This window comes from Oreochromis niloticus, linkage group LG13 (assembly GCF_001858045.2).
Source record: "Oreochromis niloticus isolate F11D_XX linkage group LG13, O_niloticus_UMD_NMBU, whole genome shotgun sequence".
Taxonomy (NCBI): domain Eukaryota; kingdom Metazoa; phylum Chordata; class Actinopteri; order Cichliformes; family Cichlidae; genus Oreochromis; species Oreochromis niloticus.
The window spans coordinates 8,620,696-8,638,493 of NC_031978.2; the positions used below are offsets into that span (position 1 = coordinate 8,620,696).

A 17,798-nucleotide genomic window follows, 5' to 3' on the forward strand; every position below is an offset into this window, starting at 1 on the left:
TTAATATAAAGATGTTGTTGTGCCACAAAAAGCAAGCAAAACTATTTGTGATTTAAGCAGCTATTGCAGAATTATATGCAACTGTTACAGTCCTTCTGAGGGTTTATGGTACATTATGGTGCCGAAAGGATGGTACAGTGACACTGGACTTTCTCTTACTCTAGTTCCTTTTTATTCTTCTTCCTTCTTTATTATTCTAGCTATTTCTTCCTTTGTAGAAAGCAGAAATCAAATCCACACAGGCACATGGATAATATGCAAACTGATAGAAAAATGTTGTTGCTTTATAAAACGCAAGCAAAAGCAAATGTGATCATAGTCATAAGTATCTGTTTTTATTAGATCAGTGTATTACAGCGTATAATGGAAAAAATGTATCCCCTTGTTTTTAAATGTTCTTGGGGACTAGGGATCACAGTGTTGAAGCCTTGGTTACGGCCCTGCTGAAGTAGGCTACTTAGTTGGAAGTGGCTACAAGAAACGCGTTTACGTTTCTCCAATTATTGTTGCCATGGAATCAAAGATAGAGTTCTCTGACGTCAGAGCTTTTGGTTGTCATATGATCTGATTCAGTTCCACTTTCTGCTTTGATGTCTCATCAGAAAGGTTAGTTGTCTCACAGCCTCATACAAATTTACGCAAAACACAACAAAACAAAACAAAACAAAAAACGTTTAGTAGCCTAACTTGAAAGAAACGTTTTAGAACCTAACATTAACATTAAGAGAGAATATAATAACAGGAGATACAGCGTTGGAAAACACAGAGGAGTTTAACATCCTGAAAAAGCTCAAGGACTCAGGTATTATGGAACCACCACAGTCATCGGCGGCTGACACGTCTAAATCCTGCTGTGAAGCCGTAGATGGGGCAGACGGGGACCAGCACCCACAGGAAAATAAATTGTCGGGAGTTACCTCGTCGGAGGACGCAGCAGAGTTGATCATCACGGAGAGGCACAAGGACTCTGCTGTTATGGAGCCACCGCAGGCACTTGATGCTGATGAGCCAAAGTCCAACTGTGAAGCTGCAGCTGGGGCAGGTGGGGACCAGCAGCTGTCAGAGACCATAACACGTCCCGAAGGTTTGTTACAAGTAAAAGTAGGTCCGGAAAACAGAGCACAATCTGAAGTTCATGAATCGGTTACAGACGCACCTGCTGTAGAACTGGCATCATCATCAGCTGCGGCTGATAAATGTGTCTCCACCACATCAGACCAGAGCAAGCAGCAGCTGGTGTTTGTCTGCGATGTGACCTTCATGGTGCTCAAAGACTGTGGAGCTATAGGTCCCCACACCGATACCAAGCAGGAGTGGGAAGCTCCCGTTGGACGCCTGGCGGCCCAGACGATGAACGGACTCCGCATCTCGTCGAAATTCTGTCCTGACAAGAAACTCATTAAAAAAGTCTCCAAAGCGGTTTTAAAAGACCTGCAGAAGACATTCAGTCGCGAACAGCTTGAGTCTGTGCTATTAATGCAGGATCCAGCCATGGAAATTGCAATCGTCAAGTCAATAAAATCCCGCATGATAGAGATAGCTCCTCGCCATCAGAAAAGGAAAGAGTACCTGGGGATGCTTAAAAACACACTGAAAGTCTTCATTTTCTTATCATCCTTCTCGGTGGCTCTTGTCGTAATCGAGATCATTTTTTTCTGATGTCCATCTGCAGGAGAAGAAGGCCAGCAGCAAGAGTCTATAAAAGGTCCCCATACTTATGGGCTACCTTTCAAGAGTCTGGTTTGGAGTCTCAACCTCCTCCTGGCAATCATTAAATATAAAAACTATTCCAGATCAGTTTTTAAGTTTGCCAGTTATTTATTTTTCATAAATCATGCCTGTTTATTATTTTATATTTTTATACTTCTGTTGAATATTGTAATATTGTATTAACATGGTATCCATCTATTATATTCATTATAGTTGTATCAATAGAAGAAGTCCCTGCTTGATCAGTTAAAAAAACAAAACAGAGACTTTTAAAAAGCTTGAAAGTCTGGTATGACCACCTTTATTCTTCAACACAGCCTGGAGAGCGTTCTGGATATCTTAAGTAGTCATCAGGAATAATCCTTCAGCTTCTCAAAAGACATTTAAAGATCTTCTTTGGATGTGGGCTGCCTTTAGTAAGATTCTTTGTCTACATGATCTCACACTGCTTCAGTATTGCGGGGTCTGGGCTCTGGGGAGGCCAGTCCATAACTCTGCTCTGTTGTGTGTTTTTGCATCCAGGTATGTTTTTACTGCACTCGTGCAGTGTTTGGGATCATTGTCATCCGGAAAAATGAAGCTGTCGTGTATTATATGACTTCCAGATGGTATTGCTTGGTGGATAAAATTTTGATGATACTTTTCAGTGTTCATAATTTCATGAAATGCAGCCCCAAACCATGACAGAGCCTCCACTGTGCTTTAAGGTTGGCTGTACAACACTCACTGCTGTATCTCTCACTTGACTTTCTTTGTACATAGCCCTCACAATTTGACCAAAAATTTTACATTTGTTTTCATCACTTCATCAGACCTGGATTTTCAGCCCAGTTCCTGTGTAATTTGGGATACATTAGCTTTTTCTCACTGTTTTGCTTCCCTAAGAACTGTCTCTCGACAGGGACCCTGCCACTAAGAGCATTTCTGTGAGGCTTCAGTTAACAGTACCTGGATCAACTCAAAGGCCTGATGTATATTTCAGGTCTTTTTTCTGGTCTTTGATGAAATTTTTTTCCTATTTCTTAAGGACATACGTTTAGATACTGTTCATCTGCTGTAGTTTTTATAGGCCTGACATTCCAGTTTTCTTAATTCTTTTTAAGGACCTACTGCACACCTTGCTGAGATATGCCTTTTTTGGCCAATATCTTTTTGTGAATCCCTTTTTGTTGGTTCAAAGATACTATTTTATGCCTGTGAGACTGGTTATTTTTGGAAGATTCAACTAAACAAATGGGAACAAACTGCCTAAATATACCACTTAAAGTAGGTTCTTTGCTAAGTTGCCTGTTACACAACATAACACTGATTGATCTCTTAGGTTTGGAGCTGTTTTTTATCCTTGAGTGATTCATAGGTCAGTGATTAGTGAGTAAACAAAAAAGTTCCTCTGAAAATAGTCAGACACTAGTATTGGACTGAGAATGATTGAAAAAGCAGCCAATGTTCAAAGAAAAATTGAAGAATCTTCAGAAAGCCTCAAGAACTGTTGCTCAAGACCACCAGAACAAAACAATATCTGGCTTTTCATAAATATAATAACATCTGCTTCTGCACAGTACTGCATGTCCTTTACTTTATGGGGTGTCCACTGTGAATTGAAACATGAAAATTTAACTCCAACATTTTGCTGCATTTAGATCCAAACAGTAACTTGTTAACAAAACATCTAAATCATCTAAATAAGAAAAGTTAATTTTAAAAATAAATGCAAACTAGTAATCGAAGTATAACTACTAAATGATAAATGTGATACGTCGGGGTATCAAATCTTTAGCTAAAAGCAAATTTAAACTTCCGGTCAGTGGAAGTATCAAAATAAAAGCTTCCTGCAATGCTCGGCTCCTATGCAAAGTGTCAGTCAGGAACGCCGGGCTCTGTACCCCTGAGACTGTGCCATTATGTCCAAAGATCCGTTAAAAACACAGGAAGGAGTTACAACAACGTCTGCAACACGGCAGCACGACCATAACACCACAACAATACTCGGTAGGTTTTTTTTCACTGAGCAAACAGCGCACAGGTGAGCTTTTCTAAGTTGGGTACCTTGATTAACATGCATACGACGTAACTACAAGACCCATGCTTTTCTTCTGTGGTAGACGTTAGTCTTAGACCTCTTCATAAAGCACAATTTATTAATTTATTAACTATTTGAGTTCTACTGTACTAGGTCCTCCTGGGCTTTATAGTGATATCACATTTGTGGCGGTTTGACTACTAGCATCATGGACTTTAAAAGGAGGACATGAGTAGTTTCTAAATATTTATGCCATCAATAAGGAAGTGATATTTATACATTTTGCAGATATTGTGTTTCATTAGCTTAAAGTCAAATTGTTTCTTCACTATGAAATTCTTCATTTCAGTAGGATTTCAGAAATGTACAGTAGATTTAACACTTTCAAAACAGAAACTTTTATTCATTGTTACTTGCAGTGGACAGCAGGAGTTACTTAACTCAACATATTTCCACACTTGAAGCAGAGGGCAGAGTGGGGCAGAAGGGATTTCACTCAGAATTATAGTTCTTGGAGTCAGACTGTCAGGGGACGAGGTAGAGGAGGGCCTGACATTAGAAGGTTTAAGTTCATGGAAGGACTTGGCAGCTTTTGAGGAGCCTGAGCAGGGACACAGGACCTCTTACATCCATTATTGCTAAGAAGCAATGTGCAACCATTGCTTCTGAAGTCTTTTTGTCTTGTTGAAGGAGAAATAAAAATCATTTTCCATTGAATTCACACACACACGTACATAAATATAGAGTTATATAATCAGGTTGATAACTATTTATTTAGTTTATTCATATAATTAGTATTATATTTGCTGTATTTTTGAAGTACATTTCTCTGCACCTCTTCTTTATGAATTTATTTTCAAGCCTACTGAAATTGGGTTGAAACTGTTTTTAGGAAGAAAATGAAAACAAGACTACGCTAACCACAAACACCTGTGATTACCAAACAGTAAATAACCATGTTTGTAACAAAAATCTTAGACCACGCAAGCCAGAGGCAGGTGCTCTCTGAAGGCAGCCTTACAGCTGAAACCACTGTGGAGCTAAAAACATTGTTCAGCATATCAGTGGTCACAGCATGACTCAGATGCTCAAAGATCTTGATATATTGGGTCCTGGTTTTTGATATCTCTGATGAGGGTGAAAAGAATAAAGCCTTCAGGCTAGTGCCTGAAGAGCCCTTTTTTTAACAGAGTGCAACAAGGGTGCCTCAATCTACCAAGACCATGGAAGGCCTGTATAGAACGGCAGATGATTTCCTTTGCAGGTCATTGCCCTGTACTGCAGTTTGTACCAGGGAAACCAAACCACACAACCTCAGAGCCCTAGCAGTGTATTTTGGATGTTGTTTATTTGCCTCAACTATAAGGAACTGTCATCTTCCTGAAAGTCTGGCTGGTTGTCCTCCACCTCATCTCCTGACACCACTAAGGATGACCACTCCTTCCACAATTCTGAATAAATCCCTTTTGCTTGACTCATCTCTCTGTTATATCATGAGTGATGTGACCTAACAACCCAGCTTGAGTTGACTATAAGGTGTGCAGCATGCAGTTTAATCAGAGAGCTTGAGTATGTTTGATGGGATGAGTATGTTTTAATATTTATAAAATGAATTTTACCAGAAACCCACACCAAAGTCATTCGAATATCATTACACTACATTGCTTCATTACAGTTCTGATGGCCACTACAAGGCACAGACATTAAAAGATTACTCTTCTTCTTGAATTTATTACAAAATGTAACATCTTACAAGTGTCTGATTTAAAAGAAATGACCACTTCCCTGCTAAAAGGAAAATAAAATTCCAGCCACTGACCATTTCCTTGTTTTGGATTTTAGAATTTGATGCACTTCCCTTAAAAAAATTAATCATTAAATCAAAAGGTAAATGAGAGAAAAGAAAAATACATATAATTTCAAGACAATTTGATCCCAGGTTAAAATAACATTTTTAGTTTCCCATAGCTTGCTAGTGTATGGGTTCATAGTATTAGACGTGTTTTCTTTCCTGGCTTGGTGCTACTATTGAATGTAGCTGTCATTAATGTGGAAAGTAGTCTTTTAACAGGCCTGCACAGTGTGAGGAATATATGCCATGTGTCATAACATTCAGTACTGTCACAAGCGATGGCGGGGGCTCAAGCGCAGAGCAGGGTTCAGTTCCAAACACAGAGTTTATTTACATAATCACCAGGTGCAGAATATATACAGTGGGGGAAATTCGGGGTTCCTAGGGTCCAGGGGGAAATCCGGGAAGGGGAAGCTCTCACACTCGCTCTCTTCTTCACACTAAAACTTAACCACGTCCACACAGGTCCGGGAAAACTATACACGAGAGAGATCGGTTACGCAGAATCACAGACTAACACAAGAAAACTTCACTGAGGCTAGAGTGGCTCACTAACGTCTCACACAATCATCCAGCGATGAGACTGTCTGCGTCCCGGCTTTAAATGGCAAACACATAATGGCAGCGTGATGGCCAACAGGTGTGTGGGCCAAGGGCGTGAGCTCCGCCCAGGCGGAGTGGCGAGAGAAAGAGGGAGAGAGTAAACAAAAACACATGTAGCCTTGTGGGGCCGGCCGGGCAGACACGGGGACCATGACAGGTATGGTGATGATGACATATCTTTCTGTTTTAATTTAAAAAGCTACTGTTGTTGTGATTTGGTGCTATATGAGTAAAACTGAATTTAAATTAGTGCCCCAACCCTAAAATAGGCCTCACAGATTTCTTTTTTTAATAATATTCCAAAACAAAAAATAAATTGCACTCGCTTGACACTTTGAACTGCCTTTTCCTTTCAGAACTTTCTTAATTTGTGGCATAGATTCAACAAGGTGCTGAAAGTTCCTTAGAGATTTTGGTCCATATTGACATGATGGCATTATACGAATGTTGCACATCTCAACCTGACTGAAATCCTGTGGTGGGACCGTAAGACCGGGCTGCACATGAATAAGATAAGACAAGATAAGATAAACCTTTATTAGTCCCACACGTGGGAAATTTACGGAAGAGGATTAGGGCCACTGGAAAGAAAAAAAAAGAATTCTGACTTTAATCTCAGAATTCTGACTTTTTTCTCAGAATTCTGACTTTAATCTCAGAATTCTGACTTTTTTCTCAGAATTCTGACTTTATTCTCAGAATTCTGAGATTAAAGTCAGAATTCTGACTTTTTTCTCAGAATTCTGACTTTAATCTCAGAATTCTGACTTTTTTCTCAGAATTCTGAGAAAAAAGTCAGAATTCTGACTTTAATCTCAGAATTCTGAGAAAAAAGTCAGAATTCTGACTTTTTCCTTTCTGAGAAAAAAGTCTTTTTCTCAGAATTCTGACTTTAATCTCGGAATTTTGAGGTGGGCACCTGCAGGCATCCATCTTCAGTGACAGGGATGTGTCCAGGTGTGCAGGTGGAGACCTAATTCACTAAACATGGTGGATATAAGTGATTTTTTGCGTGGCCGAGGGGTCCCCGAAGATGCTGTTTTATTAATGGAAGAGCAGAAGGTGAGTGAAAAAAGAGAGATACTTTGGTGTCTCTTATTTTTACAGGAAAACAGTTACGGTACAGTTACGGTTAGCTGTTAGCATGCTTGTTAGCTTATAATGTTATATAGGAATGAACGTGTTTCACGATGTTACAGTATACTCGGTGAATTGACGTTTTAACTGTTGCAGGATCATCCCAGATGGGTTCGTTGCATTTTATTTTATTGTTCTACTATTTCACAGTTTTTCAAGGCAGTTAAGCGGAGCTGTGTTACAGATGCTAGCCGCCTGCCAATAACACTGGTATATTTGATATTGGCAGTAAGTTACACTTAGTACAGCGGAGGAGAGAAACTGTAATGAATGTTTATGTGGATATTTCACTCAGAAAAATGGGTGGCGTTCATACACAGCCACCGACACACAGCCCCGGTTGTTGTTCTGACGGTGGCCGACTGACGATCCCCTCACAACATGCTAACACAAACTAATGTTGTGCATGTAACTGTGTATACGTTAGTGGTACAGCGTCGGAAGAAATGAGCAAACTGTTAACTGTTTATAATGTCAGAATGACGTCATCGTTCTCCTGCACTGTGTAATGTATGTCAGCTCAAGAAGGAAATCATATCTTATACTCTGAGCTGCCCAGTGCACTTAACGCCTGCGTGTGGAAATGGTAGGCTGCACTACAGTTCACTACCGGTAAAAAATAAATTTAATACAGTATTTGGGTTTTTTTTTTTTTATAGAACAATAAAATAAAAAGTGCTGGCTGAGGAGCGCTGCCGCGTTGAACTTTGACCTCGGAGTGACGTGACGTTTGTTTGAACAACCAATAGAAGTGCAGAAAGTCGCAAATCAGGCATATTGTTCGCATAAACACAAAAATAAATAAATAAATAAATAAATAACGAAATAATCCCGATGTTGTGCCAAAGAGTGATTTGTAATGTTACTTTGTGTTCTATGTGTAATACCTTTGCTTAAATGACTAAATGGACTGTATTTATGACACTGTGTTATAGTCCTACATACATAAGTAACATTCATATGTACAGATAAAAATGTACAGAGATATGTACACAAGCGTGTACACAAAAGTCTACTGCTGATCGAGCTGCTCAGTGTTCGTACAGTTTCATGCAGAGGGCGTGGAGGTGTTGTCCATGGTGGATGTTAGCTTAGACAACATCCTCTCCTCCCCAGTCTGCTCAGTGGATTTTAGCGGACCGCTAAAGCTGGCCCTCCCGACCAGTTTGTTAAGTTTCCCCCTGTCCCTCTCTGCCATTCCACCACTCCAGCAGACCACAACATAAAAGACAGCAGACGCCACCACAGTGTCGTAGAACATCCTTAGAAGACGTACTACCTACATCATAACCAATCAAGTCCTGCCTTTTTTTAAATACAGATTAGGATTTACTATTTACTGAAAGGCTATGCATTAGTTTGCTTCTTTCATTATTGTGTTTTGCCCTGCATAAAATAGATAGCTTTCCTGATAACTACAGTCAGTACTCTCCTGCTGCCATTAGCGGTGACCTAAGAGGCTTAACCATAATATTGCTTTGCAGTGTAAATGTTGCAGAAAATGACTGTCTTTTCTTTCTTCTTGTGTGCAGATTGACTGTGACGTCATAGCACTGATGGATGACGCAACTTTGGCAAACTACATTCCCTCGTACGGAGACCGAATTGCCCTCTTCAATTTCTGCAAAAGCAAGCAACCACTGTCAAAAAGAAAACTAGGACTTCTGCAAAAACTTCACCTCTCGAAGTGAGAGAAACAGTCGCTGACATGTCAGATTTGGATGACTTTATAAGACTGTATTTCAGACTTTCCTTCAGTAACAAAGAAATACTTTCAATTTTAGCACATAGTCATCAGACAATTATAAGTGTTCGAACTCTAAAGAGAATTTGTAAAAGACTTGGGCTCTTTAGAAGGAAGAATCAATCAAACTTGGAGGAAGTGCTAGCCTTTGTCCAACAAGAGATCATGACAAATGGACAGATGCAAGGTTATCGTTGGCTACATCTTCGTGCAATTCAACATGGATTTGTGGTGTCACAAGATACTGTAAGATGCATAATCAAATTGGTAGACCCTCAAGGTGTGGAACTGAGACGAGCTCGACGGTTGAGAAGACGTCAGTACAGCTGCAGAGGGCCAAATGCTCTCTGGCACATGGATGGCTATGACAAGTTGAAACCATATGGTATTGCTATCAGTGGCTGCATAGATGGTTTTAGCCGCTATGTTGTATGGATGGAGGCTTATACCACAAACAATGACCCTAAATTGATTGCAAGTTATTTTCTGAAAACAGTTTCATGCATCAATGGATGTCCAGAGAGGTTACGTGCTGACCGAGGTACAGAAAATGGTTGTGTCGAACAAATGCAGATGTTTTTACGGAGAAACCACACAGACAGTTTTGCAGGTGAGAAAAGTTTCCTTTACGGAAGAAGTACAGCCAACCAACGTATAGAAGGATGGTGGGCTACCCTACGCAAACAGAGTGCACAATTTTGGATGAACTTATTTCAAAGTTTTCAGGATGATGGCCACTTCACAGGGGATTTTTTGGACAAAAGTCTTATCCAGTTCTGCTTTCTCAATCTTATTCAGGTAAAAGCATGTGCTCATGCTATGTAATGTCTTAGCTGCAAAAATAGAAAATATAAATATGGTTAGAACATTTTTTCTTTAAATAAAATATGAATTTTATTTCCATTTTAATATGTCTTGATGCATGCTCAATCAGCCAGGTAAGGAATGATTTTTGACAAAACATTTCTCACACTGAAAACAATACATCCACATGAACAGAATCAACTTTTTGGGATTCCATTTTAATACTTTGATGGAATTGTACTCATGTTATCAGTGGAACTAACTGCCCCTTTCTCAGTACAGGTGCATTGAGCATTAAAATTTTTTTATTGCCACATGGTTTTAATTATTATGGAGTCTGTTACCTAGCGGTCCTTTGGGCACAGTTTCAGAAAGCAATCTTATCATTTGGTTAATTCTCTATTGAAAATATATTGTAGAATCATTGCACACTGAGTATAAAGTGTTGGGCTATCTATTCAACAGTAGAATCATGTAGCACCATTCTGTGTCCATGTGCTTTTTAGTGACAGTGCTATTTTGTTTTTGCTGCTTGGTTTTACATTAATTAGAGGTCACTTTCTATGTCTGTTGATTAATGAGTTAATAAGCCTCAACTTTGGCTAAATCTACTGGTACATGGTCTGTTTCATACACTTGTATTGTGCTGTTTTTCATGTAGGATGAACTTGATGAAGTTGTGAACACATGGAACTCGCACAAAATCCGGCCAAGTGGTAGTGCAGCATCGGGTCGACCAGTAGTAATGTACTCATTTCCAGAGCTGCACAGTGCTGAGGACAGACTGAAACCTATTTCTATGGAGGATATCACTTTGTGTATGGAAGAGTGTAGCCCAAAAGGTCAATACCCCTGTGATGAAACAGTCTTTGAACTGTGTTGTCTGCTTATGGTAGAAAATGAATGGGATGCCCCAGGAGATCCACTTGGTGCTGCAGATCTGTATATTAGGTTAAGAGAAGAAATACTGCAAAGTATTTAAGAAACTTCAGTGTGTAAATGTACAAATAAATACAAAATATTTCTCTTTATCTTGATAACGTGATTTGATAGTAGGTGCCATGTCTTACAGGTACCTTTTATGCAGGTATTTCAGCACTGCATTAAATGAAAGACATCTTTTAGGTGTGACCGAACATGCCATTTTTCAGGTCATTCTGTCAGAATATTGCTGTTTATTACTGCTGTAATGTAAATTCAGAGTGCTGATAGGAGATCGACACCAACTAGTATCATTTTATGTTGATCATAGTAATAAATACAGTTTGGTTGGTATCTTTTCCCCCCAAGTAAGATTTATTTCTACATTCACACTACCAATAAACAGAACTGGTTATATATTGCTTGAAAAAGCTGAACATTGTGATATTATCAATCAGTTATGAAACACATGTTAATCCTTTTAAAAGGCCATACATTAAACTGCATTTACAAATGTTATATTTTTGATTGAATCATAAGTGTTGTAAATCTGCCTACCCGTCAATTGCAATATAAATTTCTGTGTTTTGTTGCCAGATATGTGCATAGTATATAAAATATAAACTGACCAGCTCCCTGTTCATTGTTTTCTGTATCAACCTTTATTCTTAATATTCATGGCTGGAAACCCAGGCACCAGCATGTGATATGCTAGGTGCCCAGGTTATCTGTGGTATGTTTCAGCAAACCATAGTAGCATTAACATTTCTAGGTCTTGACAACAGAACGTTTCTATAAACGTAACATTGTTAATATTTCAAGTGGTTATGCCTTTTGGGGAACTTTTAGTGCAATTATATTAAAGCAAAGCTATTATAATGATTTACACATATGAAGATCCATCACCTAATTATTATTTTATTTCACTTCTGTTAGTTGTAAGATATTTTAGCTGGTTTTCATGTAAAATGACCATGAGTCATTGCTATACTGATGCAGTGTGAGGTGTCGTATACAAGGCTCCTTTATGATATGAATCCTAAAATTATAAGAAACATACCAAAAATATTTTGACTTATATTTGTAGTATCCCTGCCCTGCAACAATGCAACAAAACAGTTCCTGCAAGTGGAACCAAGTTATTGTCCCATTAAGTGCAACATGTTTTACATTTATATTTGTGTATCTTTATGAAATGTTTGAAATTAAAAATAAATGGTATTCTTCCATGTTACTGAGCTCATGTGTGGCAGTCTCTTGAAATCTGGCATGTTCAAATAGATAAGGAGCTTGATGAACATATTCAAAACAACAATACAAATGTACTGTGTACAGTAACATTTTATTGGAAAAAGTTTACAAGAAACCTGTTCTTGCCAATGCCAATAACATGGCTAAAACTCATAACCGTATAAGCTGCCCTGTAACAAGAATGACTCAACTTTTAAAACAAACTTATAGATCTCATACAGTCTTGTTACGCATCAGTATACATCAGTGACTTACTGTAAAGATCATGAACACTGGCTATTGTGGTATCACATAAAAACAAGTGTGAATGGTTGAGAACATACATGCATACAAATAAAAATGCATAATTTCTGGCAGTAAAAAGACATTTTTTCAGGTGTTAAGATTAATACTTTATCTGAGAACATGACAATTTGGCATTACAAAAGGATGCCTGAATAATCACAGCACTTGACCACTGCACTGAACTGTACAGTGTTTATTTATGATCTTAGTAATCAATAACTGTCTTCAAAACAGACTGAATCCTTTAAGCAGCTTGAATCAGTTTGATGGATGAATAACAGGTATGCTTAGAAACAATATGACAATAAGAAAATACTGGAATTTTAAAAAATATTTTCACCAACTTTAAATAGAACCTTTGTAATCAACAACAAATGCCAAACTTTGATACCTTAACCTACCTTAACTAAAAATTGCATATACTGTAAAGCAAAATATTTTCAGACATGACAAATGCAAATGCAAAAGTATAAAATTGTACATATTCCTTTTACAATACAGTGTTGAATAACAGCATTACTTTTACATTATAACTATGTTCAGTTTTAGCCCTGACCTAATAAGAAAATACCATCTGAATGAATTAGTCTTACTACTAATTACTTAAAAAAGTATTTGACTGTGCTGAATTCTCACACCACACATGGTGCATTAAAGAAAGTTTAAGAGCAGTTTAATTATAGTTTATAGATCTTTAGTATTCTTTCTTCATGCTTTTGCTGAAGGTTTCTGTATTACAGCTGTAAAGCTTGGATTTGGTGAAGACAGCTCTGGATATGGTAGTAAACAGTGTACCTGTTTGTTTTGTTTTGTGACTGTATCATGTAAAACTCAAAATGATAAAAGAAACTGAAATATTAGCCAAAACTGGACTTCTAACAGAGATGGGAAACTTCTCTCTAATTAAAAAAAGTATACTGTATAAGTTCAAAATACATAAAAATACATATTCCTAACATCTCTTTACAGTTATGCTCTAGTGTGAATGAGCAGTTCAAATGTAGCGCATTGCTGTGAGAGTCTAAACAATGTCCATCACCCAGACATTACTTTCAAGAACTGCATTAAATTCAGAACGGAAATCTGGGAAGTTTTCATAGCTGTTAGCTAGCTGCAGAACATTCCCACACGTGTGTCCGACTGGTCTTCTTGTAAACTCTGTCATATCTTGAAATTCCACATAAATACTGTTTGTTACTATAAGGTCAGATCCGGTGCAGAAACGCATAAATTTCTGAAGTTTAATGTTATCCAACTCTCTGATGAATCTTTTGAGATGATTTTTCACTTCTTTTTGTTGTGGAGTCAAATCCACAGCAAATTTCAGGAGCTGGCACACTTTTTTGAAGTTGGTTGCAGTTCAGAGAATAACTTGGTCAGTGCCTCCGGACTGAGGGAGATATGGGGGTTGATGATCTCCCTCCAGCAGTCAATAACAAACATTGGTTTTTGGACAAGTTCTTTGTGTGCTATTTCATCAAGGATTGTAGGAAGAGTCTCAGCAGTGATTCTTTTTCTACAGCCATAGCTGTCAAGAACTTCCACAAGATCATCCAAGTCAACTGCAGAGAAATTTTTTACTGCTTCCATCAAAACATCACATTCTTGGCTGCTGACAAACTGTAGAAAGTGTGCTTTAAGATCACTGTAAACACCATTGAAAAGCACTTGCTCCAGAAAAGGGATTGCAAGTTTATTTGGAAAATACTGACATTCTTCATAACCTTTCAAGAGTATTCGCCCAACTGCCTTCCATTTTTCAGCAGGAAAATCATGGCGAATGAATGGCACTTTAACTGTTGCACCTAGGGTGCATCGCTCATAAAATTCATGCCAGAAGCATGTGAGTACATCTCTTAGTATTCCTGATCCAGTGCCTGGTTCTTCTGTGTTGTCTGGAAGTATGCGCTTCACATTCAGTGTTTTTCTCAAAATCTCTGCATCAGAGAAAGCAGTAATCATGTCACGTAAAGTGTCAGTATGACGTATGGTGATTGTTATTACGTTCTCTGAATTAGGTGGACTGAGGGGTACAAGAAAACCCTCATAGACTAATGTGTCTTCTGTATCTTCTTCAGCATCAAAAATTGGCCCAAAAGTTATTTCTGGATCATCTGAAATTTCTGAACCAGTGATGACTTCATCAAAATTACCCCTGACTTCCCCCACTTGCAATGGATTACTATCACTGCCACTGCTTTCTGAGACAAACACCACTTCAGATGTCTCGCTGGCATCTTCTTCAGGATCTTTTGGTTTTGTTGCGATGTAGAAGCGTAACATTGTCAGTCTCGCTGCCTCATACATATTGCCAATAGACTGGCAGGTATCATCAGTAAGGTGGTTCTGTTTAAAGTCCCAAACCTCAAACTCAAAATCTGTTTCACATCCCTTAGGAGATATGCCATCAGGAAAAAAAAGTTTCTTTCCTTCTTGAAGAATATCTTTTAATCCAGCATCAGTGGCCATTTGAATTTTTCTAGTGCCACCTCCCTGTTTCGCTCTCACCTGTTTGGCTACTTTTCCATCACTATGTATCCATCCTATCTCAACATTTCGTGTTGCTTTTTGCTTCTTTGTCTGTCTTATTCCTGCATCTGTATGTGAGGTGTTCTCCTTTGGACTTTCTTTTCTGGTTTTCATTTTCTCACGAAGTTTTTGCAGAAGTCCTAGTTTTCTTTTTGACAGTGGTTGCTTGCTTTTGCAGAAATTGAAGAGGGCAATTCGGTCTCCGTACGAGGGAATGTAGTTTGCCAAAGTTGCATCATCCATCAGTGCTATGACGTCACAGTCAATCTGCACACAAGAAGAAAGAAAAGACAGTCATTTTCTGCAACATTTACACTGCAAAGCAATATTATGGTTAAGCCTCTTAGGTCACCGCTAATGGCAGCAGGAGAGTACTGACTGTAGTTATCAGGAAAGCTATCTATTTTATGCAGGGCGAAACACAATAATGAAAGAAGCAAACTAATGCATAGCCTTTCAGTAAATAGTAAATCCTAATCTGTATTTAAAAAAAGGCAGGACTTGATTGGTTATGATGTAGGTAGTACGTCTTCTAAGGATGTTCTACGACACTGTGGTGGCGTCTGCTGTCTTTTATGTTGTGGTCTGCTGGAGTGGTGGAATGGCAGAGAGGGACAGGGGGAAACTTAACAAACTGGTCGGGAGGGCCAGCTTTAGCGGTCCGCTAAAATCCACTGAGCAGACTGGGGAGGAGAGGATGTTGTCTAAGCTAACATCCACCATGGACAACACCTCCACGCCCTCTGCATGAAACTGTACGAACACTGAGCAGCTCGATCAGCAGTAGACTTTTGTGTACACGCTTGTGTACATATCTCTGTACATTTTTATCTGTACATATGAATGTTACTTATGTATGTAGGACTATAACACAGTGTCATAAATACAGTCCATTTAGTCATTTAAGCAAAGGTATTACACATAGAACACAAAGTAACATTACAAATCACTCTTTGGCACAACATCGGGATTATTTCGTTATTTATTTATTTATTTATTTATTTTTGTGTTTATGCGAACAATATGCCTGATTTGCGACTTTCTGCACTTCTATTGGTTGTTCAAACAAACGTCACGTCACTCCGAGGTCAAAGTTCAACGCGGCAGCGCTCCTCAGCCAGCACTTTTTATTTTATTGTTCTATAAAAAAAAAAAAAACCCAAATACTGTATTAAATTTATTTTTTACCGGTAGTGAACTGTAGTGCAGCCTACCATTTCCACACGCAGGCGTTAAGTGCACTGGGCAGCTCAGAGTATAAGATATGATTTCCTTCTTGAGCTGACATACATTACACAGTGCAGGAGAACGATGACGTCATTCTGACATTATAAACAGTTAACAGTTTGCTCATTTCTTCCGACGCTGTACCACTAACGTATACACAGTTACATGCACAACATTAGTTTGTGTTAGCATGTTGTGAGGGGATCGTCAGTCGGCCACCGTCAGAACAACAACCGGGGCTGTGTGTCGGTGGCTGTGTATGAACGCCACCCATTTTTCTGAGTGAAATATCCACATAAACATTCATTACAGTTTCTCTCCTCCGCTGTACTAAGTGTAACTTACTGCCAATATCAAATATACCAGTGTTATTGGCAGGCGGCTAGCATCTGTAACACAGCTCCGCTTAACTGCCTTGAAAAACTGTGAAATAGTAGAACAATAAAATAAAATGCAACGAACCCATCTGGGATGATCCTGCAACAGTTAAAACGTCAATTCACCGAGTATACTGTAACATCGTGAAACACGTTCATTCCTATATAACATTATAAGCTAACAAGCATGCTAACAGCTAACCGTAACTGTACCGTAACTGTTTTCCTGTAAAAATAAGAGACACCAAAGTATCTCTCTTTTTTCACTCACCTTCTGCTCTTCCATTAATAAAACAGCATCTTCGGGGACCCCTCGGCCACGCAAAAAATCACTTATATCCACCATGTTTAGTGAATTAGGTCTCCACCTGCACACCTGGACACATCCCTGTCACTGAAGATGGATGCCTGCAGGTGCCCACCTCAAAATTCTGAGATTAAAGTCAGAATTCTGAGAAAAAAGTCAGAATTCTGACTTTTTTCTCAGAAAGGAAAAAGTCAGAATTCTGACTTTTTTCTCAGAATTCTGACTTTTTTCTCAGAATTCTGAGATTAAAGTCAGAATTCTGAGAAAAAAGTCAGAATTCTGACTTTAATCTCAGAATTCTGAGAATAAAGTCAGAATTCTGAGAAAAAAGTCAGAATTCTGAGATTAAAGTCAGAATTCTGAGAAAAAAGTCAGAATTCTGAGATTAAAGTCAGAATTCTTTTTTTTTCTTTCCAGTGGCCCTAATCCTCTTCCGTAGAAATTTTGGTGGTCACGGCAGAAAGTGCAAGTTAAGAGCAGTAAAAATTAAGAAAAAAACAAAAAAAACCCCCAATAGAATAAGATAAGATAGAATAACATGCTATACAAAACATTGTATTGTGTATATAGTATTTTATTTTATTCTAAGTACTATACACATAGAATAAAATACTGTACAAAATAGTATAAAATACTTTGTTATATTGCATGATGTGCATCTTCCCTTCCACCACATCTAGTTTTATTGGATTGAGAGCTGGTAACTGTGCAGGACAATTGAGTATGTTGTCCTTATTGTCATGTTCATGAAACTATAAGATTTGATTGGGGCTTCGTAATAGGGTGAGGTACCCTGCTGGAAGCGGCCAACAGAAGCATAGCCTCATTGCTGTGGTCATAAAGGGATGGACATGGACATTGAGGTGGGCTGTGACGTGTAAATGATGCTCAGCTGGTACTAAGGTGCCCAAAGTGTACAAAGAAAATATCCTTCACCCTATTACACCAGCACCAGCCTGAACTATTGATTCATGGTAGGATGGATCCATGCTTCATATTGTTATGGTCAAATTCAAAAAAACCCAGTGTTG

At 38.5% G+C, this 17,798-nt stretch overlaps 3 protein-coding genes across 4 annotated transcripts; 2 read left to right on the forward strand and 1 right to left on the reverse strand.

Annotated features, from left to right (window-relative positions):
- Nucleotides 1–496: 496 nt before the first annotated feature.
- Nucleotides 497–2,327, forward strand: LOC102079560 (uncharacterized). Its single transcript, XM_005473652.4, has 2 exons — nucleotides 497–1,084; nucleotides 1,151–2,327. Exons 1-2 carry the CDS (start codon nucleotides 808–810, stop codon nucleotides 1,657–1,659), a joined length of 786 nt encoding a protein of 261 aa, XP_005473709.1. The 5' UTR covers nucleotides 497–807; the 3' UTR covers nucleotides 1,660–2,327.
- A 4,766-nt stretch (nucleotides 2,328–7,093) lies between these two features.
- LOC109204864 (uncharacterized) lies at nucleotides 7,094–10,901 on the forward strand. Its single transcript, XM_019367050.2, has 3 exons — nucleotides 7,094–7,247; nucleotides 8,855–9,864; nucleotides 10,532–10,901. The coding sequence occupies exons 2-3, from the start codon at nucleotides 9,031–9,033 to the stop codon at nucleotides 10,850–10,852; spliced, it is 1,155 nt and encodes a 384-aa protein (XP_019222595.1). The 5' UTR covers nucleotides 7,094–7,247; nucleotides 8,855–9,030; the 3' UTR covers nucleotides 10,853–10,901.
- Nucleotides 10,902–11,797: 896 nt separating this feature from the next.
- LOC109204863 (uncharacterized) lies at nucleotides 11,798–16,923 on the reverse strand. Of its 2 annotated transcripts, none has more exons than XM_019367048.2 (2): nucleotides 16,732–16,923; nucleotides 11,798–15,123 (listed from the first exon to the last, which is right to left on the reverse strand). In XM_019367048.2, the coding sequence occupies exons 1-2, from the start codon at nucleotides 16,804–16,806 to the stop codon at nucleotides 13,651–13,653; spliced, it is 1,548 nt and encodes a 515-aa protein (XP_019222593.1). In that variant the 5' UTR covers nucleotides 16,807–16,923; the 3' UTR covers nucleotides 11,798–13,650. The 2 variants fall into 2 exon arrangements, with proteins under 2 accessions (XP_019222593.1, XP_019222594.1); XM_019367049.2 differs by having other exon boundaries at nucleotides 11,798–15,996.
- Nucleotides 16,924–17,798: the final 875 nt, after the last annotated feature.